Source organism: Myotis daubentonii, chromosome 2 (genome assembly GCF_963259705.1).
Source record: "Myotis daubentonii chromosome 2, mMyoDau2.1, whole genome shotgun sequence".
NCBI classification, from domain to species: domain Eukaryota; kingdom Metazoa; phylum Chordata; class Mammalia; order Chiroptera; family Vespertilionidae; genus Myotis; species Myotis daubentonii.
Window position 1 is genome coordinate 54,484,968 of NC_081841.1, and position 21,598 is coordinate 54,506,565.

Here is a 21,598-nt window from a genome sequence, read left to right on the forward strand (position 1 = left end):
CACTTGAGCTGGGCCCAAGGGTGGGTGAGTGGGATGGGGAACCCCTGCTCGTTTTGCACAAGCCTCAGATCTTGCCTCCTCCCACCCCCATTTCCCTAACCCCGTCCTTCTGATCCCATTTCCTGTGTCAGTCTCCCTCACCATACAGATACATATCCCGGTGTCCTTGCTCCCCAAAACAGCGGGCAAAGATTGAAAGTCTGAGTCTGGAGAACAGAGGGCAACGAATCCAGACTTTATTGTCAGGGAGAGGGAAAAGGGAAAGACATGGGCGGGGGTCAGGGTTGCTACATTATCAAGCAGAAAGAGTTGAAGGCCAGTGGGGGGCCGTCCCCCTCCCGGGTCAGTGTTTGGAAGGGCTGACAATACGGAAATCACAGGGGGTGGGGGGAGGTCATGCCCCCGCCCAAGTCGTACTGTGGTGTCTGGTGGGAGGGGACAGCTATTAGGTCTAGGGACTGGGATGGGGGAGGCTACAGACTGCAAATCCTGCGGAAAGGGGCGGGGCGGGGGGCGGGGGCGAGGCTTCTATTGCTTTTTGCTCACAGTTTTGCGGAAGGCGAGGCGGGGGTGGGCTTGGACTGGACACCCCTTGCCCCCCTCGGTACCCCTTGGGCGATGGGTGCTGGTGAAAAGAATGGAACCCGGACTGGGGAGGAAGGTGAGGGAAGGGTCTATAGGGGCATCTACTTGGTCCCACCCAAGTGCCAGAGATGCCTCCAAGTGCTGCACCTGCGATGGGCCCAGCTAGACCTGGGGCAGGAGCATGGTGCGGGGCGGGCACAGTGAGGTTGCAGGCGGTAAAACCAAAGTGCTTATGAGGGATCCCGCCTATTCCCCTCCCCCTGTGGAGGACGGGGGTGTTCACGGAAGCGCTTCAATTTTGGGGTAGGGGGCCGGAGTCCCAGAGTCCGCTTATTGCCAAGAAAATCCATTTCTGCCCCCTGGACCCCGACCATGGCTTGTGAACCCCGTTTTGTGCTAGGTTTGGGGGGAAGGGCTGGATGGACATGGCTTTTGGGAGGGGGGGTGTCTCCAAGGGGGCTCCGGGTGAGACGGCCCCCCCTTTTCTAGGGGAGAGGAAAGGGCAGGGGGCGGGGTTCCCTGAGATCTGGGGTGTTCCCCCCCTTCTAAAGCCCCCCTCCCCCATCACCCCTCCCCTTTCCTGGAACCCCGTACCTCGGGGTGGGGGGTGGGGAGGAGAGAGATCATTCAGGGAGTGCCAGGAGGAAGCCTGGGTCCCGGCTGTAGTTGGGGGCATTGAGCGGGAGGGGGTTCAGGGTTCCGGTCAGTAGGGGGAGAACAGGATGGGTCCATGCGCCGTTCGGATGGGCCCGGGGGCCGGGTGGAGCAAGGGGTGGGTGATGGGCGGTCCCTGGAGAAGAGGAGCTGCTGGAGCTGGGCGCAGGGACAGCGGGGAGCCTGCTGCCGCTGCCATTACCGCAGCCACCGCCAGGGGGCTGGGGAGCAGGCCGCCGGCCAGGGACTTGGGCAGCTCCTTGGAGAAAGTCAATGTGCTCTGCAGGGGTGGGGGAGGAGACGGGAAGAGAGGGAGAAGTCATTGTTTGGCCCAGTAAACCCCACCTTTCCCCGGTGCCCCTTCTTCTCCCTGCACCGGTTCCCCGGTTCCGAATGTTGCAGCCCCCAGCGAGCGCCTTACCGCCAGCTCCGCGGCGCCCCTAGGCTTCTTGTGACGGCTCAGTAGCGGGTTGGGCTTCCCGGCCACACCATCTCGGTGCCGGCGGCTGGAAATGTGCTGCGGGGTGAGTGCGGAAGGGACTGTGAGCCCCCAGGAAAGGAGCAACTACCGGGAGGCAGGGCCATAAGACGGGTAATCACAGCCCGAGTGCCTGGCCCCGCCCCTTCTGCAGCACCAAGGGCAGCCCCGTACAAGAATCCTCACTCAAATTCCCTCTTCTCCCTTCCCTCTTAGAGGGGGGAACTCCCCAGAATTCCTGGGAAGGGCCTTGGACCCACCTGTTTCAGTTGGACCTCCGAGTTGACCTTGACGTTGCAGATCTCACAGTGGAAGGTTCGGTCCTGGGCAGGGGCCTCTGGTTCCCCAGGAGTGGTAGGCCCCAGCCGAGGGTAAGCTTTGATGGGGCCCAGCCCACTTCGGGCCTCCAGAATTGTCTTGTGCTTAGTACCTGAAACCCACAGAGAGCAGAAGGTGAGGAGCGAAGGAAAAGTTCTCCCGGCCTACTAGGCCTCAAATACCCACATTCCCAATTACAGTATGGGAAGCATCAAGTGTGAGTGTGAGTGTGTGTGTGTGTGTGGGGGGGGGGGGGAGGGTAGGAGGGGGGAGGGTGGTTCCAAGTCCCTTGGGATCCTCCTACCCAAGTAAGCAAAGGGTGGGTCCGGAGAGAGTCATAAGTGAAAGAAGTAAGGTGGGGAGGAGGACTGAGGCAGTAAGGGACTAAGGAATGGTGGAGATGATTAGGGAGGGAGGGAGGGAGGGTACATGGGTATTCAAAGCTGGGAGAGTCAGGATGTAGGGAGCAGGAGTGGGCTGAGACAGGGGACCTGGGGTGGGGGCAGGGGGTCCATACCTTTGTTGTGTGCCTCAAGCTGGGACAGGGAGTTCACTGCCACCTTGCACAGAGCACAGTAGAGCAGCCGCTTGGCCTTTTCCTCCTCTTCCTTGCTACCCCCAGGCAGGGAAGCTGAAGCTGGAGTCCCCGCTTCACCTTTGCTTGCACCCTGACCAGTCTCCGGAACGCTGGGAGGGGATGGGGAGCCAGGCTGTTTCTCTGGGGATCCTGGGGCTGGACCCTGTCCATTCTCCATGGAAACTGTTGTTGGGGGAGAGACATAGGGATCACTCCAGGTGGCTTTTGGAGAAGACTCTTTATGTGGAGGAGACCCACCCCATTTCCTGGAGGGCAAGAGCCCAGGAGTCCCCACCCTGTGACAACATGCATGCTCTCATGCCCTGGGCCAGAGCCAGATGTGGTCCAGCTGCTGCAGGCTGGGTGTGAGACTGAGGCCTGGCTCACTCTCCATAAGCTGGGAATGGTGGGAGGTCTAGCTCCACTGGTGTCCCCTTCAGGGTGAAGCTGGTAGCCAGCCTCGCCAGGGGGGAGAGGCCAGCCTCGCCAGGGGGAGAGGCATGGAACAAGGATTCACCCCTCAATGGCCTGCCAGCCAGCCTGGGCTCCCTGCCTGGCCAGCCCCCTTCCCGGAGTCCTGCCTAGTACCCAGGGAGGCATATGCCCAAGAACTCTAGGAAGGCACAGAGGCGGGATGAGCAAGGAGAGGTTGGGAGAGACAGACACAGACATCGTAAAGGGAAACAGAGACAGCAGAACCGGAGAGGATAGAGACAAGGATGCGGGCTGCTCTATAATTCATGACTCGATTAAAGATGCACAGGCCTAGGCCTCAGCTCTGGGTTCTGGCCTCTGTACAGGGGAAACTCTAGCGCTCCCATTCTTGCTCCAGTAGCTGATCCAGTTTCCGGGTCATGGGGAGGCTGGCTCCTGAGGAGGCTGGCGGTGGGGGTGGGAAGCTGATGGGAGGGGACCTCCTGACCCCTGCAGGTGTCCGCTTGCTAGTGCACAGGGTGGCGTTTCCCTTTATTTCACTTATTCATTTCTGACATCCTTTATCTCAATCTCGATCCAGACAGCACATCTCAGGCTGGATAGGACTTAATGGCTTACAAAAGCGGGGCAGGTATCCTGATCTCTTTAGAGAGAGTACCATAGGAACTGAGTGAGGTAACATGCATAAAGCACCTAGAACAGTGCTACTGAGGAAATGTTACCTACCACCACCATCATCCCCTCTTTACTGAGATGTTATCAAATTAACCCAAGATGATTAGGCTAAGAAGCAGCCAGAGCACAGTTAAAACTCAGCTCACCTGCCCACCCTATCTGTGCGTCCCCTAGGGGTGTGTGCGCCTGGTTCCCAAGCTGGTGGTGCAGATGCTTGTTTCTCATTCTGCTTAGTGGGGCAGGAAGGACAGGCAAGGATAAGGAGGAACTAGGCTGCTGGGTCTCTCTGGAGTTGGCCATGACTGACATCTGATGTGGTAATCCTAGGATGGGGGTGGCTCATATCTTCCAGTCATGATCTTCCTTCTTCCCAGTTTCTTGGCTGGGAATATGGTTGAAGATGGCCACTAGCCATGAGGGAGAAAGAATCTCAGAGTTGCCTTCTGTAAACCCGGAAAAGACCTCAAAGATCTTAATGTTTCCCTCCCCTATTTCCCAGGAGAGAAAACTCTGGCCCAGAGAGGTCAAAAGATCTACCCAAGATTATCCATAAAATTGCCTGGGGGTCCTGGCCGTGCAGTCTTTCCTGAGGGCAGCCGTCATGTGCAGGTCCTCAGACATCCTGACTCCCTCCCCTGCCCCTCTTCCCAAGATGAGGGGCCTCTCCCTGGATCGGATGGTTCCCTTTTTCTTGAGGAAGTTTGCCAGGTGGCCTCACCCTAGCCCCTCTCTGAGTCACTGGGCAGTGGGGAGGACAGACAGTGGGAACTCTGTTGAGAGGACCTGGGGTGCGGGTGGGGTGACAGAATGGAAATTTTGCATCACTGTACTTGGCTCCAGGACTCACCTTGGGTGGGGGTGGGGGTGAGGTGGGGGCTGAGGAAGAGAGAGATGAAAGCAGAGGAGAGTTCTGGGAAGTGGGGAAAGGACAGGGGAGACAAGATCAGTTGAAGAATGTAGGAGAGTCAGACATACCTGGGTGGGGGGCTACTCCCTCTCCATTTGCGGGGGTGCTGCCTGTGGGAGCTGTGTCTCCAGGTTCCCGGATGCCAGGCTCCCTGCCTCGGGTCTTGGCAGCCTCAATGCCTTTGACTCTTCGGGCGTGGCGATTACCCTTGTAGTGTGCCTCAGCCTGGCTCTGTAGGGATGGAGAAAGAAAATGGAAACTGAGATCACCTTTCATCTGACAATTCTGCCCACAGAGCTCTTCCAGGTCCTGGGGTGGTCTCAGCAGGATGCAGGGAATCTCTCCCTACACCAGTGAGATATAAAGCCCCATGCCAAGGAGACCTGCTTACTCCTGGGGCTCCGACTAGCTTCTCAAGTTTGAGCCCAGACTCCACCCACTACCACACCCAGGGCCTGGTTGCTGATTCAGGCTTCCCACCTAGTCCTGAGGTGAGAGGGGAGGGCATCACACCTACAGAATCCTAAGTGGGAGGGGCCTAGCAATCAGGCCAGTTAGCATCCTCTTAGACCCCGGGCCTGTGTCCCCTGGTCCCAGGATCCAGCCTGTGCTGTTTCTACCCTCAGCCTGGGAACCCCAGAAGCTCTGGGGCCTGGGCACTACACTGGCTACTGTCCCCTGGGTCTCATTTTCCCTGTAGCCTCTGCAGACACCCTGGAGGACCCTGGCCCCAAGCCCAGCTCTGGAGACAGAAAAGCAGCAGAGACAGCTGTCAAAACAGAGCCTCTTGGTTGGGGAAGGATAGGGAGGGCAAACAGAAGGGAGGGCTGCCTGCCATTGGCCCCCACCCCTCTGGTCTTCCACCTTCCACCAATGAGTGGAGCCTGGGTTGGGAGAGGGGATGCCTGGAGTTGAGGTGAAGGGGAGGCCTAAAGCTGGGTTGGTCCTGGCTCCCCCCACCCCCATGTGTACCCCCTGCTAAGAGCACACAATCCTGGAGCTACAAGGTCACCCAGACAGGAATAGAGTAGAAATAAAAGGCGTGGATAGGCAGAAAAAAAGACCGACAGCCTAGGGGTGGGGCAGTGGTGTTCAGAGCCTGGCAGCATGGTGTGTACATGTGTGGGCTGGGTAGACAAACAGAATATGCTTTATTTCCCCATACTCAGCAGAATGAGGCTCTGCTGTTTTTCTCCAAAAGCTCTTGGAACCTGCACCTCACAAAGCCCCCTCTAAACCCACACAGAAGTCCCAAGGGAGCCTTGGAGGGAGGAAATCTGGGAGGCCAGACACCCGGGTTCTGAGTTCTTGGTGGCTTCTCCCCATAGGAAAGTCCCATGGGAGGGAGTGGGGGTCAGGCTTTGTGTGTGATTTGGAGGGAGGAGGGGGAGAAAGGAGGAAGCCAGGAGGTTAAAGGGAAGTGGATGGGCCAGGGAAAGAGTTCAGCAGAGGCCAAGGAGGGCACAGGCTCGGCAGGGGAGCCAATAACCTAACTCAGTTCTGCACCCAAGGACCAGTGGGCCAGAGGCCACATTCCCACCCGGACACCGATGGCCACCTGTGTTCCAAGAAGCTCTGAGCCCGAGATACAGCAGTCCTCAGGGAGGAGGGCTCCGCCTTAGCAGACTTCTCAAGTGCCTTCTGTCATTTCATGCCCTCCTACAGTACCCCATTCCCTGCTCTGTCCCTGATAGTCCCTTAATCCCTGCCCCTTACCCAGAGTTCCCAGCCTATGTCCTCTCCCAAGATCCCCTGGCTGCTTCTGCTCCACCCATTGAGTGGGTGGGTGGCTGGGCTTCTTACCTGAGAATTGAAGCGGATCTGACAGACATTACAGGAAATGATGGGCCTCTTAGTCTTGAGCAAGGGTCCCCCAAAAGTGTGGGAAAGCACAGCCTTCTGTACAGGGTCCATCTGTGGAGGCAGGCTGGGGTGAGCCAGGAGCCCCAGCACAAGCTCATGTCCATCATCCCCCCAGTGGCAGGAGCTGGGTTGAACCAAAATCGCCAGGGCCTCTTCCTTATCCTTCAGTATCCTGGGGGCTCTGAGTCTCCATCCTCTGATTTCCTCCCAGCCCAATCTTCACAGCACTGGAAGGGACCTGAGGGATAGACTGGCCCAGGACTCCCATTTGACAAAAAGTGGGAGCAGTTTGCCTAAGGTCACACCATGAGTTAATAGGAGAGCTGGAACTTGAACCTGGACTCCTGCCTTGGTTCCTCATACGCTGAAGACCTATCTCCTACAGCTCGGCTGATCCACCAGAGGCACACTGACAGGAAGTCTCAAAGCACCCCAGATCCTAGAGCCTTCAGTTAAGGCCTTTTTTTTTTTTTTTTTTTTTTTTTTACCTCCTCTCTGGGGCAAGACTGTCTACTAAGCTAAGCTTCTGGTCCCAGGAGACAGATGATCCCAGAGTCCATCTCTGGGCTCCAAGTTACCTTAACATACTCACTCCCTGGACCTCTTTAAGGCAAGAGTTTCTAGAAGGAGTCAATACTCAGGAGGGAGTAGGGGGCTCTAGCAGATAATGGGGAATAAGTGGGGAACCTAAGAAGCTGGGTTGGCCTGAACCTTCCCTGACCACAAGGCTTCTGGGGCAGGGCTGTGGGGCTGGGCGGGGTCAGAAGCAGGCTCTGCCCCCACCCTGGGTCAGCAGATGTCTTTGCAGTCTCTTGCCAAGAGTTCACATGAGGAGGGGAGTTTCTCTCTGAGGCTTTCCGCTATCAGGGGATAAAGCCAGGGGCCTGGAGGCAAAAACACACACACAAAAAAACACTGCCTCTCTGCACAGTCCTCCTCCCTTCTGGCCCCTGGCAGCCAGGGAAAGGGGAGACTGGAATGCAGCTGAGGCTGAGGAGGGCTGGGTGATCCTCTGCACTTCTCATAAAAATGGAACCAAATTAGAGCTGAAACCTTATCTTCCAGGTGGAAGGCTCAAGTAAAAAACAGTTGGTGGGGACTTGGGAGGTCCTTAGCTCCTCAGCGGAGCCCCTCCTTGGGCCTAGGACTTCATGGTTCCAAGTAAGACACCAGAGGCAGGAATGTGAAGCAGCGGGAGGAAGGTGGTTCAAGTCGGAAAGCCCACACATCCTGTCTTCCCTCTCTCTCCCAGTAGTCTCCCCGGCTGGGTGGGGAATGTCAGGAAAGGGGCTCTAGCATCCCTGGGAAATGTGCTGCCCAGGTGGTAGTGGTAGAGGCAGGACCATGACCAGGTTCAGGTCACTGGTCTTAGTGACAAGCGTCAATCTCTTGGCCTGCCTGCCATTGGCTGGAAGCAGCCTTTCTAGTGGCTCACTTTCACCTCCTGAAAGCCCAGGAATAGCCAAATGGGAAGAATGGGTGTGTCTGTGTGTGTGTGTCTAGGCAGGCTGTGATCAATCTGTGCATGGGTGGAGTGTGAAAGAGTATCATGTGCTGTGTGTATATCATTTATGTATCAACATTTCTGTGTCGGGGGTTCTGCTGACGCCATGAGTAGCCAGGTTGTGTAATCTTCAGCTGGGTGTTTATCTGTGTGAATGGATGATGTGTTTGGCAGAAAGAAAGACAGATCAAACTGGAGACGGACTTTAATCAGAAAAAGGAGACGGATGACTGCTCTCAGCTCCCAGTCTCCAGTCTTCGGGTCCTTCCTATCCAGAGACACCCCCTCCCCACCTCTGCCCCAGGGTTCTCAGTCCCTGGGCTTCCTCACATGCTGGAATGGAAGTCAGCCCAAACAGAAACCCAATCTGGGCTAGGAAACTTAAGTAGATTAAAATAATAGGGAGAGAGGAGCAGGATGGAGAGGGGAGAGGGGAGGCCCCTGATTCTGTCTACGCCCCACCCCGTCACCCCAGCCTGCTCCCCTGAGTGGCTGAGGACCCAGCGCCCTGAGGATGACTTGCGGGCTGATTACCCCAGCATCCACCCCCTGAGACTGGTCCCTGCCTTCCTTGAGTCCTTCTTCCAGGGTCAGAGCCTTTTCTCTTGCACAACCCACTCCCCAGGTACAAGTCCATAAATACCCACTAGGGGTGGGCACAGGCAGGGAAGAGGGCACCAACCCAGTCAGGTGTGTCCTTCCCATCCTCTCCTCCAAGAACTGAGGAGACACCAGGCTGAAGATGAGGGCTGCTGGGCCCAATCCCTGTGCAGGTGGAATGTGAGCCACTGAAGTGCTGCTTCAGGCCAAGGTCAAGAGGCCCTGGTGACCTAGATGAGGGCTCTCTGGGGAGGGGAGGAGGCCAGCGTCTCCCAGAGCCCATTCCACTCCACAGCCCCTTCCCTGGGATTGTGGCCTAGGAACTGCCTAGGAAAGTCCACAAAATGGTCCCTTCCCACCTGCCCTCCACCAGCAGACGCGAAGGGGAATTGCTCCCTGAAGCTGGGGCACAATGAGTTGGGAAGGGCAAAGGGGAGGGGAGGGGGAAACCAGATCAGGAACACGAGGGGGGGGGGGGGGCTATGATTATATTTCCTTCCATTGCCCTTTATCTGCTGGTAACTGCTGCCCCTTGTCTGACCACCCTACTTCCCCATCCCCCCAAATAAAGGTGAAAAGGGAAGGGGGTGGAATCTTAGCGATGGGAAGACCTGAGGGACAGGACAGATAGAAATAGGAAGGAGAAGGAGCTAGGGGGTATCTGAAGAGCAGGTGGAAGCGGGTGGGGGAGGGATGCTGGGATGGGGTCAGGCTGGGTGAGGGATCTGAGCGGCATGGTAATTTTAGGGTGGGTGTAGGACCTGATGGGATGTTTGAAGATCTGGGGGACTCCGAGGACCTGAAAAGCTGAGTCTGGGGTATCCAGTATGGTGGCAGCAGTCTGCGGGCACTAGCTGGGACCCAGAGATTGGTTGGGGCCGCGCCGCCGGTGGTGGGGGATGGGCCGGATAACCCGAGGACCCGGCGGAGGGAGAGGGAGCCAGCCCCGCAGGGGCGGGCGGGCGGGGATGGGGTGGGGGTGGGGGGCGCTGCGGCAGCGGCGGGAGCCAGGGAGAGAGGAGGGGACGGGTGGCTTACCCTGCGGGACCCTGGGGGCCGCGGCTCCATGGCCCGGGGTGGCGGACCCGGGCGGGGGCCTTGGGCCGGGCCGGGCTGGGCAGCCCAGGGAAGCGGCTCTCGTTGCCCGGGTGGTTCGGGGCTGTGCGGCCGGGCGGGCCGGGAGGAGGGGAGGCGGCGCCGGTAGGGACCGGGCCCGCCCCAGGGGCGGGGCCGAGGGCGGGCCGAGGGCGGGGGCGGGCATCGGGAGTGTAAGAGGCAAGAAGAGGGGCTCGGGCGAAAAGAGGAGGGAGAGTCCCTGGGCTGACACTAATTCCAGGGAAGACCTAGTCGTGGTGTGAGGGGCCACTCGGCCTGGCATGGGGCATTGACCAGATGACCTTGGCTTTCCTCCACTGGGGACCCTTGCTGGGTCTAGTGTTCCCACCAATCCTATGGAGACCCTGTTTCTCTAGCTCGGACATTTCTCCTTTTTTTCATCCTGTCCTCCCTGACCCTCTCTCCCCTGCTGACAGGCTCTCTTCCGAGTTCCCAGACGATCCTTCCTTGCTCCCTCTGCACACGGGCCCTGTGCCCTTTTACATGCCACTTTCTCTGCTAGGGATGGGAAACGAGCCCAGGTAGCCAGGCGTCAGGCCCTGCTCTCTCAGCGACCCTGGACGGCAGGAGCTGCGGGCACCCAGGGCAGAACCGGCCTCAGGCTGGGACCTCGGTCCTTACCTCTTCCTACCTCCTTCCCTCGCCCGCCACCTGCTGGAGAACCAGGTTCCCTAAGACTTTATGTTTCATGCACTTGCTGCCCTCTGGCGGTCCAGTGGGGCAGCATTGGGTGATGGAGGTGGGGGTGGAGGGTGGCAGGAGAAAGCAGCCCATTCCCCTAGACACCTCATCCTCTCTGGACAGGTTCTAGGATTCCCTCTCTCACTTCTGGATCTCATCACCTCCCATTCCACCTAGGGAAGGGAGATTAGTGGAGCAGAGGACTGGATGGAGAAAGAGAGAGAGAGAGAGAGAGAGAGAGAGAGAGAGAGAGAGAGAGAGAGAGAAAAGGACTGTCTTTGGGAGACATGAGGGATGTCCAAGGGCAGAGGGACACATAATACAGGGAGGAGTCTAAGGGATAGGAACTGTCCAATTAGGAGATGGATCTGGAGGTATTAGTCCAGGGAGGGAGAAACTCTGACATAAATAATAATAATTCCACTACCACCACCATCTAATGTTGGTTGAGCCCTTGGAATGTGCCAGCCTCTGTACTGTGAACTCTTTGCATGGATTATCTAATTTAATCTTCACAACCACTATTCTAAGTACGATTATTATCTTTATTTTATAGATGAGGGACCTGAGGTTAAATAATTTGCTCAAGGTCGTAAACTAGGAAGTGGCTGAACTGAGATTTGAATTTAAACCTGGGCAGCCTGACTGCAAAGCCATGTTCTTAACTGCTGCACAGAGCTGCCAAAGGCCTGTCTGCAGCTTTTCTGCAGTCCTCGTTCCCCGGCTGCAGAAGCCTACACTATTGATGCAGCCCACCACACTCACTCTCTTGGCTTCTCCAACCCTATAGGAACCTGGTTCTCTCTCCACTCCACCCCCTTCAGTGGCTCCTCCATTTCTTTTGCTGTGGCCCCCTCCGGTTCCCACTACCTATTTCTGCTTATTCCCCAAGGCTGAGGCCTTGGCCATACTATCGTTCTCTCTCTGATCCTCCCTTAAATAAAAATAATAGCAATAACATAATAATCATAGCAGCTAATACTAATTGAATATTTACTTTGTGCTGGGCTTTATGATTATATAATGTGATTCTCACAACCTTGTGAGCTGGTACTATTACTATCTTATTTTGCAGCTGGTAAAACTGAGGTTCAGAGTGGTTAAGTAATTTGCCTAAGGCCACACAGCAAGTGCTTTTATAACATCAATTCAAATCCTGCCAGTCAGATACAAAATACCCTGCTGCACTCTCCAAGCTCTGCTCCTGGCTTTATATTGCTATTCCTCAACCCCCACTAGAGGAAATGGAACCATGCACCCAGGGAAGTCAGAAACTCTGGATTATTCATGGGAATCACCAAGTATCTCTGTGATCTTGGACAAGTCATTTAACATCTCTTGGTCATTATTTCCATATCTATAAAATGGGAGGGCCCAGCTGGTGTGGTTCAGTGGTTGAGTGTGTTGACCTATAAACCAGGAGGTCACGGTTCGATTCCCAGTCAGGGCACATGCCACGGTTGCAGGCTTGACCTCCCAGTGGGGGATGTGCAGGAGGCAGCTGTTCAATGATTCTCTCTCATCATTGATGTGTCTCTCTCTCTCTTCCTCTCCCTTCCTCTCTGAAATAAACAAAAATATATTAAAAAAAATAAAATGGGGGAAATGATGGGAGATCCGAGGGTAAGTGAAAATCAGGTATTTACGTGGGAGAAAGTATTCCCAGCACTTTCTGCTCTAATTACATACAACCGGTTGTGCTTTCTCAAGTGCTCTTTTCTAGACCTTGTTCATGCTATTTGCTTCTGTCTGAAATGTTCTCTAAGACTCCTTTGAAAATCCTACTATGAATTCTTCAAAGTTCAAATAATGTCACCTGCTGCAAATTTTTCCTCTTCTCTCTTTTTCTCCTGCTTAGCTCACGTTGGTCCCATGGGGACCACCACAGCCAGCAAGTTTTTCTTGACACCCTCTTGGGCTCCCATGCAAGCTAAATGCCTCTGACACAGCTCTCCTCACACTATAGGGTAACTGTTAACTTGTTATCTTTCCTACTAAACTGTGAATTCCACAAGGGTGTGAACTGAGTCTTGTGTCCTTGACACCAGGCACAGTGCCTGGCACATAGTAGATGCTCAAAATAAATTTATTTTTTGTAGACTTGGATTGTTAGTGTCTGTTTCACAATATTTATTAACTCTTCCTCTGGTTTGCATTGCAGATTGCTACAGTCATGTCAATGTATCTCCCCTGAATGGCTCTTTCAAGATTGGGCCATCTCATTTCATTCTCATGTCTCCATCATATCTAGAACAGTACCTTGCTTATAGTAATTACTCAGTTTTCGCATCTGTAAAATGAGAATAAAATCACAGCTACTCCTTAGGGTTACTATCAAGATTGAGAAATGAAAAACATTTTGTAAACTTCAAAGAGCAATACAAATGTTGGTTTGGATTCTTTGGGAGAAGTTCGGAGGAAGCAGTTGGTATTAAGAGAACTCTATTTGGAGTCACAGGCTATGGGTTCAAATCATACCTTAGGGACATACTGTGTCAATTTAGATAAATTACTAAACCCTCTGAGCCTTAGTTTCTGTCTTTCATATGTCTAACAAGAATAATAATGTCTACTTTGTTGGGTTGTGGTGAAGATTAAATGAGAGCATGTATAGAAACATCTACCACAGTGCCTGGTGCATAGTTGATGCTCAATAGATATTTATAGCTGAATATGGTTTGATGGTGGTTATTTAAATTGAATAAAGCTGACTTCCCCTAAACCTTTAGCTCTAGCCCAGTCTCCAGGCCCCAAATTCTAAATGTTCGAATTTTGGGCTCCATGTCCTCAAGGGGGTTCAGCAGCACCATGAGGGGTCAGCTTCCTCCTTCAACTCGCTGCCCCTGTCAAGGTGAGTTCTTCCTCCAAATCACAGCATCCCGAACACTGGAGTCATCGTTGACTCATCCTCTCTCTTCTCCCCAATCCCCAAATACCAGTTGGTTACCATGGTCTGTCAATATTTCCTTGGAAGTACCTTGCCCATCTCCCTTCCGCTCTCCTCACACTGCCACTGTCATTAAACGCCCACTAGTCTGGTGCTCTAGGCTTCCCTTAGGCCCACATTGCTGGGACAGCCTCCTCATTGGCTGCCCTCCTCTAGCCTTGCTCCCTTCCATCCAGTTGTTCCACTCACCTTCCTAAACACTGTTCTTTATTGACTAATTTGAGAGAGAGAGAGAGAGAGAGAGAGAGAGAGAGAGAGAGAGAGAGAGAAAGAGAGAGAGAGAGAGAGAAAGAGAGAGAGAGAGAGATGAGAAGAAGAAGAAGACGGAGAAGAAGAAGAAGAAGAAGAAGAAGAAGAAGAAGAAGAAGAAGAAGAAGAGGAGGAGGAGGAGGAGGAGGAGGAGGAGGAGGAGGAGCCCTAGCTGGTTTGGCTTGGTGGATAGAGTGTCAGCCTGCAGACTGAAGGGTCCCAGGTTTGATTCCGGTCAAAGGCATGTACCTTGGTTGCAGGCAAATCACCAGCAGGGGGTATGCAGGAGGCAGCTGATCGATGTTTCTAACTCTCTGTCTCTCTCCCTTCCTCTCTGTAAAAAATCAATAAAATATATTTTAAAAAAGAAGAAGAAGAAGAAGAAGAAGAAGAAGAAGAAGAAGAAGAAGAAGAAGAAGGAGAAGAAGGAGAAGAAGGAGAAGAAGAAGGAGAAGGAGGAGAAGGAGAAGGAGAAGGAGGAGGAGGAGAAGGAGATGGAGAAGGAGGAGGAGGAGAAGGAGATGGAGAAGGAGGAGGAGGAGGAGGAGGAGGAGGAGGAGGAGGAGGAGGAGGAGAAGGAGAAGGAGGAGAAGGAGATGGAGAAGGAGAAGGAGAAGGAGAAGGAGAAGGAGGAGGAGGAGGAGGAGGAGGAGGAGGAGGAGATGGAGAAGGAGAAGGAGAAGGAGAAGGAGGAGGAGGAGGAGATGGAGAAGGAGAAGGAGGCGGAGGAGGAGGAGAAGGAGGAGGAGGAGGAGGAGAAGGAGAAGGAGGAGAAGAAAGTGATTCGTTGTTTCACTTATTTATGCATTCATTGATTGATTCTTGTATGTGCCCTGATGGGGTTTCAAACCTGCAATCTTGGTGTATCAGGATGGCTGGGGACTTAATCATTGCTCTTGCCAAATCACTCTCCTGCTCAAGAGTGGATAATGGCTATTTCATAGGGTATTAAATCTAGACAACTTTGCCAGCCCTCCAAGACCTACCCCACTGACCATACCCACCCAACTGTGGACTCCAGAGAGCTGGAACTTACAAACAGGCACGCTATGTCCCTGCTTATTTCCTCTTTCTGGATATTTCTGTCTTTATGGATAGCCTATCACCCCTCCCACCTCCTTGTAATCACTACCACCAATCTAAGTATTGATACTTCTCTAGATGATAGACTTGATGAGATGAGTCGTATAAAACACCCAGCACAGTATCTAGCCCATAGCAAGACCTCAGCAAATATTAGCTATTGGTATAAATAATATACCATATAACCAACAATATTTGTAATAGACTAGAAGTAAGGGAGATGCGATCCTAATCCTCACCCAAGGATATTTTTTCTATTGCTTTTTAGAGAGAGTGGAAGAGAGAGGGAAAGACGGAGGGAAACATTGATATGAGAAGCACATCAATTGGTTGCCTGGCCCGGGGAGGAGCCTGCAACCAAGGTATCTGCCCTTGACCAGAATTGAAACTGGAATCAAACCCGGGACCCTCTGGTCCACAGGCCAACACTCTATCCACTGAGCTAAACCAGCTAGGACAAGGGAGATGGGATTCTAAAAAGAGACAAGGAATTAGATACAAGGGGAAGAAGAGAAAAGAGCAAGGGTGGGTCCAGGGAGAGCGGAGGTCAAAGGAGGGTTGGGAGACAGGCTGCTGCTACTCACAGTGCTGTAGTTGCCAAAGAGGCCCAGGGTGGGGGCCGGCTCCAGTGGGAAAGGCAGGATTTGCTTGAGGTCCAGCGGGGGCTGCATGATGGGGGTCTGCCGAAGCAGAGGGAGGGGCCCTGCCCGGCTCAGGCTGCCTGAAGGGCAGAAAAAACATTGTGTGAGGCAGGAAGATTGAAGCCTGTCAGTCCCACTCCCCAGCGGGGGCCCCCACACTCAGAAGTGCGACCCCCATGCACACACACTTCCCCTGCTGGCTGGCTCCAGAGCAATGGAGCGCGGTCCCTGTGGGTCTGGGGGAGGGTGCAGGCCAGTCCTTCCCTTCTGGGTGGTTTCACTTCCCCTTTCTCTAGCCTCCCTCCTCCAAGACCATTCGGCATTAAACAGACCAGGAAGAGTACAGACCTCTGCAGACTGCCTGCGGGACCCACAGGACTTGGGAACCCTGAGCCCCACTCCCTTCTTCTGGTTTTGCTTTTCCAGGGAATCCCAAAGCCAGGTTTCACCTCAGGAAGAACAGTCCTGTGGGTGATTCATCCCACTGCCCAGAGGGGGAGACTGAGGCCTCCATTTGGAGGAGGGCTAAGTAATCTTTCAGGCTACCCCAACAGTTATGATTTTTTTGAAATTCTTAATGAGCCGTCGACACCTCTGGGGGTGGGTAATAGGTGCCCGGCATGGCATTGGCTCTGGGAGGTGGACTCCCTTCCTGCCTTCCCATGGCCTCTGTCTAGCCTGGAGTGTTCAGCTCGCTCTGCAGGAGGAACCACAACCAGGCCTCTGGGAGGGGAATGCCTTGGTCTAACCCAAATGGGAAATGAAAGTCCAGGCCAGCCACTCCACTGGCCCCCGCCCCCACTCAAACCTCCTTCTCCTCCCTCCAGAGCCATGGGAGGAGCCCCGCCAGGCTCCGAAGGGGTGGCCCAAAGGCCCTCAGGACCCTCTGGGCTCCCGTTGGCCCAGCTCCCTTCTTCGACCTCCCGGTCCACCAGTTGGGAAACTCTGGCTGCTCCTCAGTGCTTGAGCAAGCCCCCCCGTCAGCAACAGGGGTTCCCAGCAACAAAGGCACACCCAGGAGGCTGCAAGCTTGGCCCTGTCCTCCCCTGACCCACGGGGCACAGGGTCCCTCAGATCCTTTCTTGCTCCCTCCATAGAGACGGCCCCTTTTCATACCTTCAGTTTCTGGTGCCCGCTGCCCCCAGGCAGTGGCCTGCCCCTGGCCCCCCAGGGGCCTGGGCCTGACAGCGTCCCCTTCACTTGGTTCTGCCCCCTGCCCTCTCCCTTGCCAGCACCCCCCCAGTCCAGTCAGTAGAATCAGCCAATCAGAGTCCTGCAAAAGTGGGGCAGAGGGGAGGGCGGGGGAGCAGGGATTAGGGGAATCAGGAGGAAGAGAGGGAGGGGGTGGGGAGGGCTCAGGCACAGCTGGGGGCAGGGAGCTGGTCCAGAAAGGGCTGGAGGGGTCTGTCTCTTCCACCCACAGCTAGGACTGGGTAGCCATGGTGCCTGAGGCAGAGGGGGGTCAAGACTGCGGGAAGCTTGGACTCCAGTGTCTAAAGGTTGCAGGAAAGGGCAGGATGCTTGGCTTTGGCCCTCGGACATCTAGGGGTCTGTATACCCCGAGTCCATTTCCTCTTTTTCTGTACACCCTGTGTCCATTCCCTTGGAGTTGGGATAGGGTAGGAGGAAAGGAGGGAGGGAGAGAGTCAGACAGACACGAATGAGTAAGAGGGAATGGAAAAGACACAGAAGCAGGAATAAGTGACTGAGAAATGGAACATAGACACAGATAGAAAAGGACCGAGAACAACGGAGAGATGGAAGAGAGTGAAATGAGAGAGAAAAACAGGGCCACTGCTGAAAAGCTGGATACAGAGCTAGAGACTAGGAGAGAGAGACACCAAAGGACAGAAAGCACAGCAGGACAGGGAGAGACAGACAGGGACAGACGGACTGATGGGGTAATTCAACCATCTCCCCTTCTCATAGCTTCTCTTCTCTATACCCCACCCTCCTGCCTGGCACACAAGGCCAGGGCAGCCTTAACGAGCCCCGGGTGGCATCAGGAATGGTGAGAGAAACCTGAGCACTCCCAGCGTCCCAGCACCCAGCAGCCACCTTAGCAGCTGGTCTGGGGCTGGCGCTTGCCCGCCCCAGAGCACCAGAGGCAGCAGCTCAGCTCCTGACCCTCTCTCCAGTTGAGTATTATCACATTGAGTCTCCGAGGCAGTGACAGTTCTATGGAGGCAGTTGATCCCACTTTCCCCATTTTTCACAGGAGGAAACGGAGGATCAGAGAAGTTGAAAACTTGACTGATGTCACACAGCGTATCAGTATCAGAGCTGGGATTTAAATCAGGATCTGTCGCACTCTGTAAAGTCTTTCTCTGCTACATAACCCCAAAGGACTTCGGTCTGACTCTGAAGCAGAGATCTGAGCGCTGCCTTCCGTCTTGTGCAAGGAGAGGAAGGGGAGAGCAAGTTCCAAGCACTTGCTGGGATTGGAAGAAAACAGGTTGCAGTCACTCAGTTTCCTACGGCCAGCAACTCATCTTTCCCACTGACAGGAGCCCCCGGGGTAGTGGGGAGAGAGGGAAGGGGAAGTGGGAGGAAGGGGTGAAATGAGGATGGAGTGAGGAAGGGACGCAAGGCCACAGGGGCAGATGGCAGCTGATAGGACCAATGGGCAGGAGCAGGGCTCTTGGTTTCAGGTGGTCCAAGACTCAGTTCCTCCCCCACCCCTTTCTGGGGAATAAGAACAGTTGCTACTTTTGGAGGGATAGAGTTGCCCCTATATGCCAGACACTTGACGACCATAGTCTCTCTGTGATGGAGCCACTGCTCACCAGCTGGGTGACTAGCTAGTTTCTCGGACTCTCTTGGATTCATTTCTCATTTATCAAATGAGAACAACAGAACCTGCCTCGTGGAGTTGTTGAGAGGATTGAACAAATTCATGTACAGTACTGGCATGCCACCAGGGAGCTCAGTGCATAAATGTTTGCTAAATAAATGAACCCTTATTTTGTAGATGATGACAAACAGCTCCGAGAAGGGGAGTTACTTGACTAAGTTCACACAACTAGTGAGGGATGTGAATCTGTGTGTCTGGCTTTCAAGCACTACACATGTCTGGGTAGACTAGGGATGGGAGGGGGGAAAAGGCAGGAATGAAGTAAGGACTGGGGAATCAGGAAATGAGGTAGGAAATTTAGGTCTGCTATTTGGCTAGGTGAGAGCTTCAGGCAGGTTTGGGGAAGGGGGTGGAGAGCAAATTGGAGTGTGTGTGTGTGTGTGTGCGCACGTGTGTGTCACACACCTCAGGCAGGGCAGGAAGAACTGGGGCCTGGCTGGGGCAGGCCACTCCGGAGCCTAGCTCATTAGAGTACATAATTACCTCCTGCGGATAGAGCCTCACCCATCTCTGTGGGGAACTGCCAAATGCTCTATTAAAGACAGTTCCCAATGAACTCTAGAGGGTGAACTCTCAGACCCTTGGGTGGATGTCCATCTGTCCATTTCTGTGCCCTACCTTGCCCCAGGCACTTGGATGCTGCTCAGGTTTCCCCTCCAGCACCAAGCCACAGCTGACTCCTTCCATCTCACTGAGATCTCGTCTTTTCCTTCCTCTGCTCCCCAGAAGTTCTGGCCTGGTCCGAGTCCCAGCGCCGTGGCCAGCTTAGGTTGGGTCTGGGGCTTCGAGCCCTTGTGGTAAAGAGTGGGAGTGACCGCTGTGAGCTGGCTCAGCGAGTGGCTGCGTGGGAAGAGCGGCCAGGAAGGTGCTAGGGCTTGGTTAGTGCTGGTCTGGAGAATGGGCCAGGAGGAGATGCAGGTTAGTCAGAGGTATCTGCGTTACGGTTGCAGGTTGTGCTAGGGCCCACAGTGGTGAAAAGCGGAGGAATTAGACTCTGGGGCCAAGAAGAAATTGGATTCGAGTCTGAATTAGGATTTTTTTTCTCTAATTCATCTCGTTTTCTCTTCAGGCCTTTTGGCCTCTTCTCCCGCCCCAGAAATGCCTAATATTGGGGATTGAGAGGAGAGCTTTGAAACCCTGGGTCTTGCCTTCTTGAGCAAGTCCCATGGAAGTGTCCCCTTCTGCCTCAATTTCCCCCATCTTGGCAAGAGGCAGGCTGAGGGCTGGAAAGGCTTTGAAGTCGAAGATGAAAGCAACAAGGGGATGGTTATGAACAATAACTCAAAACATCAGCCCTAATAACCCTGGGGTAGATGTGGGTGGGGGCAGGGCCAAAGGGAGAAGGTAGCCAGGAAGGGAAGAGAGAAAAACTACCTGGGCCATCTTCCCAATCTGACAGGAAAGGGCCTCTTTCAATGGCTCCCCCTCTACCGCACGAGGGGCGCAGCTAGAGAGGGCAGTAAGAGGGACCTGGACCAGGGAACCTGAGCCCAGAACCACCGCCTTAAACCGGGGCCCAGCAGCCTGGGCCTTACCTGCTGCACATTGACTCCACAGATCTCAGCATGCAGAACCCGAAAACCTTAGTGCGGGCCCTGCGCCCAACCCCTTCTTTCCTCGAAGAGGGCTAAGCTGCAGGGGCCCAGGCCACCAGGCTTCCCGCCCCACCCCCCAAACCCCGTGGGGTGGGCACAGGAGAGAGTTCATTAGTGCCCTCCAGGGAGATGTGGTGGGGTCCCCTTGGTGGCTCCAGGCATGCTCCCTGTGGTGGGCTCTCGTCCGGTTTGGGCAGGTCCCGGGAGCCCTCTTTAAAGAACTCTTGATCAGGGAGAGTATGGCTCACACCGGCCTGTTCTGGACAAACACGGTGCTGCCCCCGGGCCTCACACCTAGGGTGGGGCCGTTCCCAGGGTGGGGCCAGGGCACAGGGATTGCACAGGACGGAGGAATGTGGAGCCTGTGCTCTGGGGACCTGAGTCCAAGTTGTGGTGGTGAGGGTCCCTCTAGGTCATCTTCACAGGTGGGTGGGACTCTCTCCCTGCCCGGGACACCCTTGGGAAGAAGGCAGGCAACCAGCCCGCCATGCCTTCTTCCCCTCATTCATTTAATAGCTGTGATGGAGGGCCAGGTGGAGACGGTCAGACATTAAGTGGTGCGAGTGAGGAGGTTCAGGAGGGGGAGAGAAAGAGATGGAGGAAGATGCAAAGAAGGAAACAAAGACTGGTAGTGGGAAGTCAACAGGGGTCAAATGAACGAAGAAAAGCCGAAGAGCCAAGGACACGCACAGCAGAGGCTGAGGCGGAGCCTGGGGCACCAGCTTGGAGCCAGGTGTCCCCAGCGGCGGGTGGGGAGACCACAGGTGTCTGGGCCTGGATGGTAGGGCTCCCACCTAAGCAGGCCCAGGAGCTGCCTTAGCCTGGGCGGAGGGCAGAGGGCAGAGGGCAGAGGACAGAGGAGGCCTGCAGACGGTTTGGAGGCAGGGGCCTGGAGCCCAGCACACAGCTAGCTCCTCTGCCCCTCTCTCCCCCCCTCCCCTCGGGGTTCCCTCCGATGTAGGTCATGAGGATGGGGTGGCTGTGGCTGAGGGCTGTCAGAGCCCCGCGGGAGCTCCCCTCCCCCACCCGTACCCTTCCGCTGCCCCTTCCTCTCGGGGCCTCCCCGGCCCCCCGAGGCAGGTGGGGGTGGGGTAGGGGACGAGGGAAGAAGGGAGCGAGCCGGGAAGGAAGGGCCCAGGCCGCCAGCGCAGGAGAGAGGGGGCAGGTCCTGGCGTGTTGGGGCAGGATGGTTGCGGAGGCAGGATCTGAACCGCAGGGGCCCTGGGATGGACAGTTTCCCACCCCGTCTTCTCCCCAGCCCCCTAATCGCCACCCCCCACCACTCACACCTCGAAGCTACACCCACCATCTTCTCCCCTCGCCCGCCCCCTACTTCCTCCTTTTCCTAACCCTGGGCCCAGAAGGAGGTCGGAGGGCCAGAGCTCAGGGTGGGGGAGCCGGTCAGAGCCTTCCCCTCAACTCCCCCAGCGGGGCCCAGCCCCCTCCCCAGCCTCCTGTAGACGGTCATATAATATTCATGAGCCTCATGAATACGCAATGTTTCATTATGGGGAGGGGGTCTCACCTAGCTGTCTGCTCCTCTAGCATTCCCTAGATTACCGGGAGAAGCAGCAGCTTCAGGAAGAGGGGAAGGGGGGACCCCAGCTATGGAGCCCGAAGAAGGGGGAGGGGGAACCGGTCGCTGACGGGCGGCCGCAGTCACCGCGGTGCCGGGAGGTTGGGGGGGGGGTGACCTACTGAGAGGGACCCAGGAGCCTGGAGCCTGGAGCTGCGGAGCCCACTCACCGAGGATCATGCTGGGGACCCAGGCGCCCGGGGTTCCGCGTCGCTCTGTCCCGGGGGCCGCTCTGGCCGGGCTGGGGGTACGGGGGGAGG

The 21,598-nt window shown here is 55.4% G+C and overlaps 1 protein-coding gene across 11 annotated transcripts; it reads right to left on the minus strand.

The window, feature by feature from the left end:
• Nucleotides 1–205: 205 nt before the first annotated feature.
• Nucleotides 206–21,598, minus strand: ZNF385A (zinc finger protein 385A). Of its 11 annotated transcripts, none has more exons than XM_059683137.1 (8): nucleotides 21,509–21,598; nucleotides 15,257–15,393; nucleotides 6,433–6,543; nucleotides 4,698–4,860; nucleotides 2,553–2,795; nucleotides 1,978–2,147; nucleotides 1,661–1,756; nucleotides 206–1,519 (listed from the first exon to the last, which is right to left on the minus strand). In XM_059683137.1, exons 1-8 carry the CDS (start codon nucleotides 21,516–21,518, stop codon nucleotides 1,289–1,291), a joined length of 1,161 nt encoding a protein of 386 aa, XP_059539120.1. In that variant the 5' UTR covers nucleotides 21,519–21,598; the 3' UTR covers nucleotides 206–1,288. The 11 variants fall into 11 exon arrangements, with proteins under 11 accessions (XP_059539120.1, XP_059539129.1, XP_059539119.1 ...); XM_059683146.1 differs by having other exon boundaries at nucleotides 15,257–15,389; nucleotides 21,509–21,569; XM_059683136.1 differs by having other exon boundaries at nucleotides 21,461–21,557.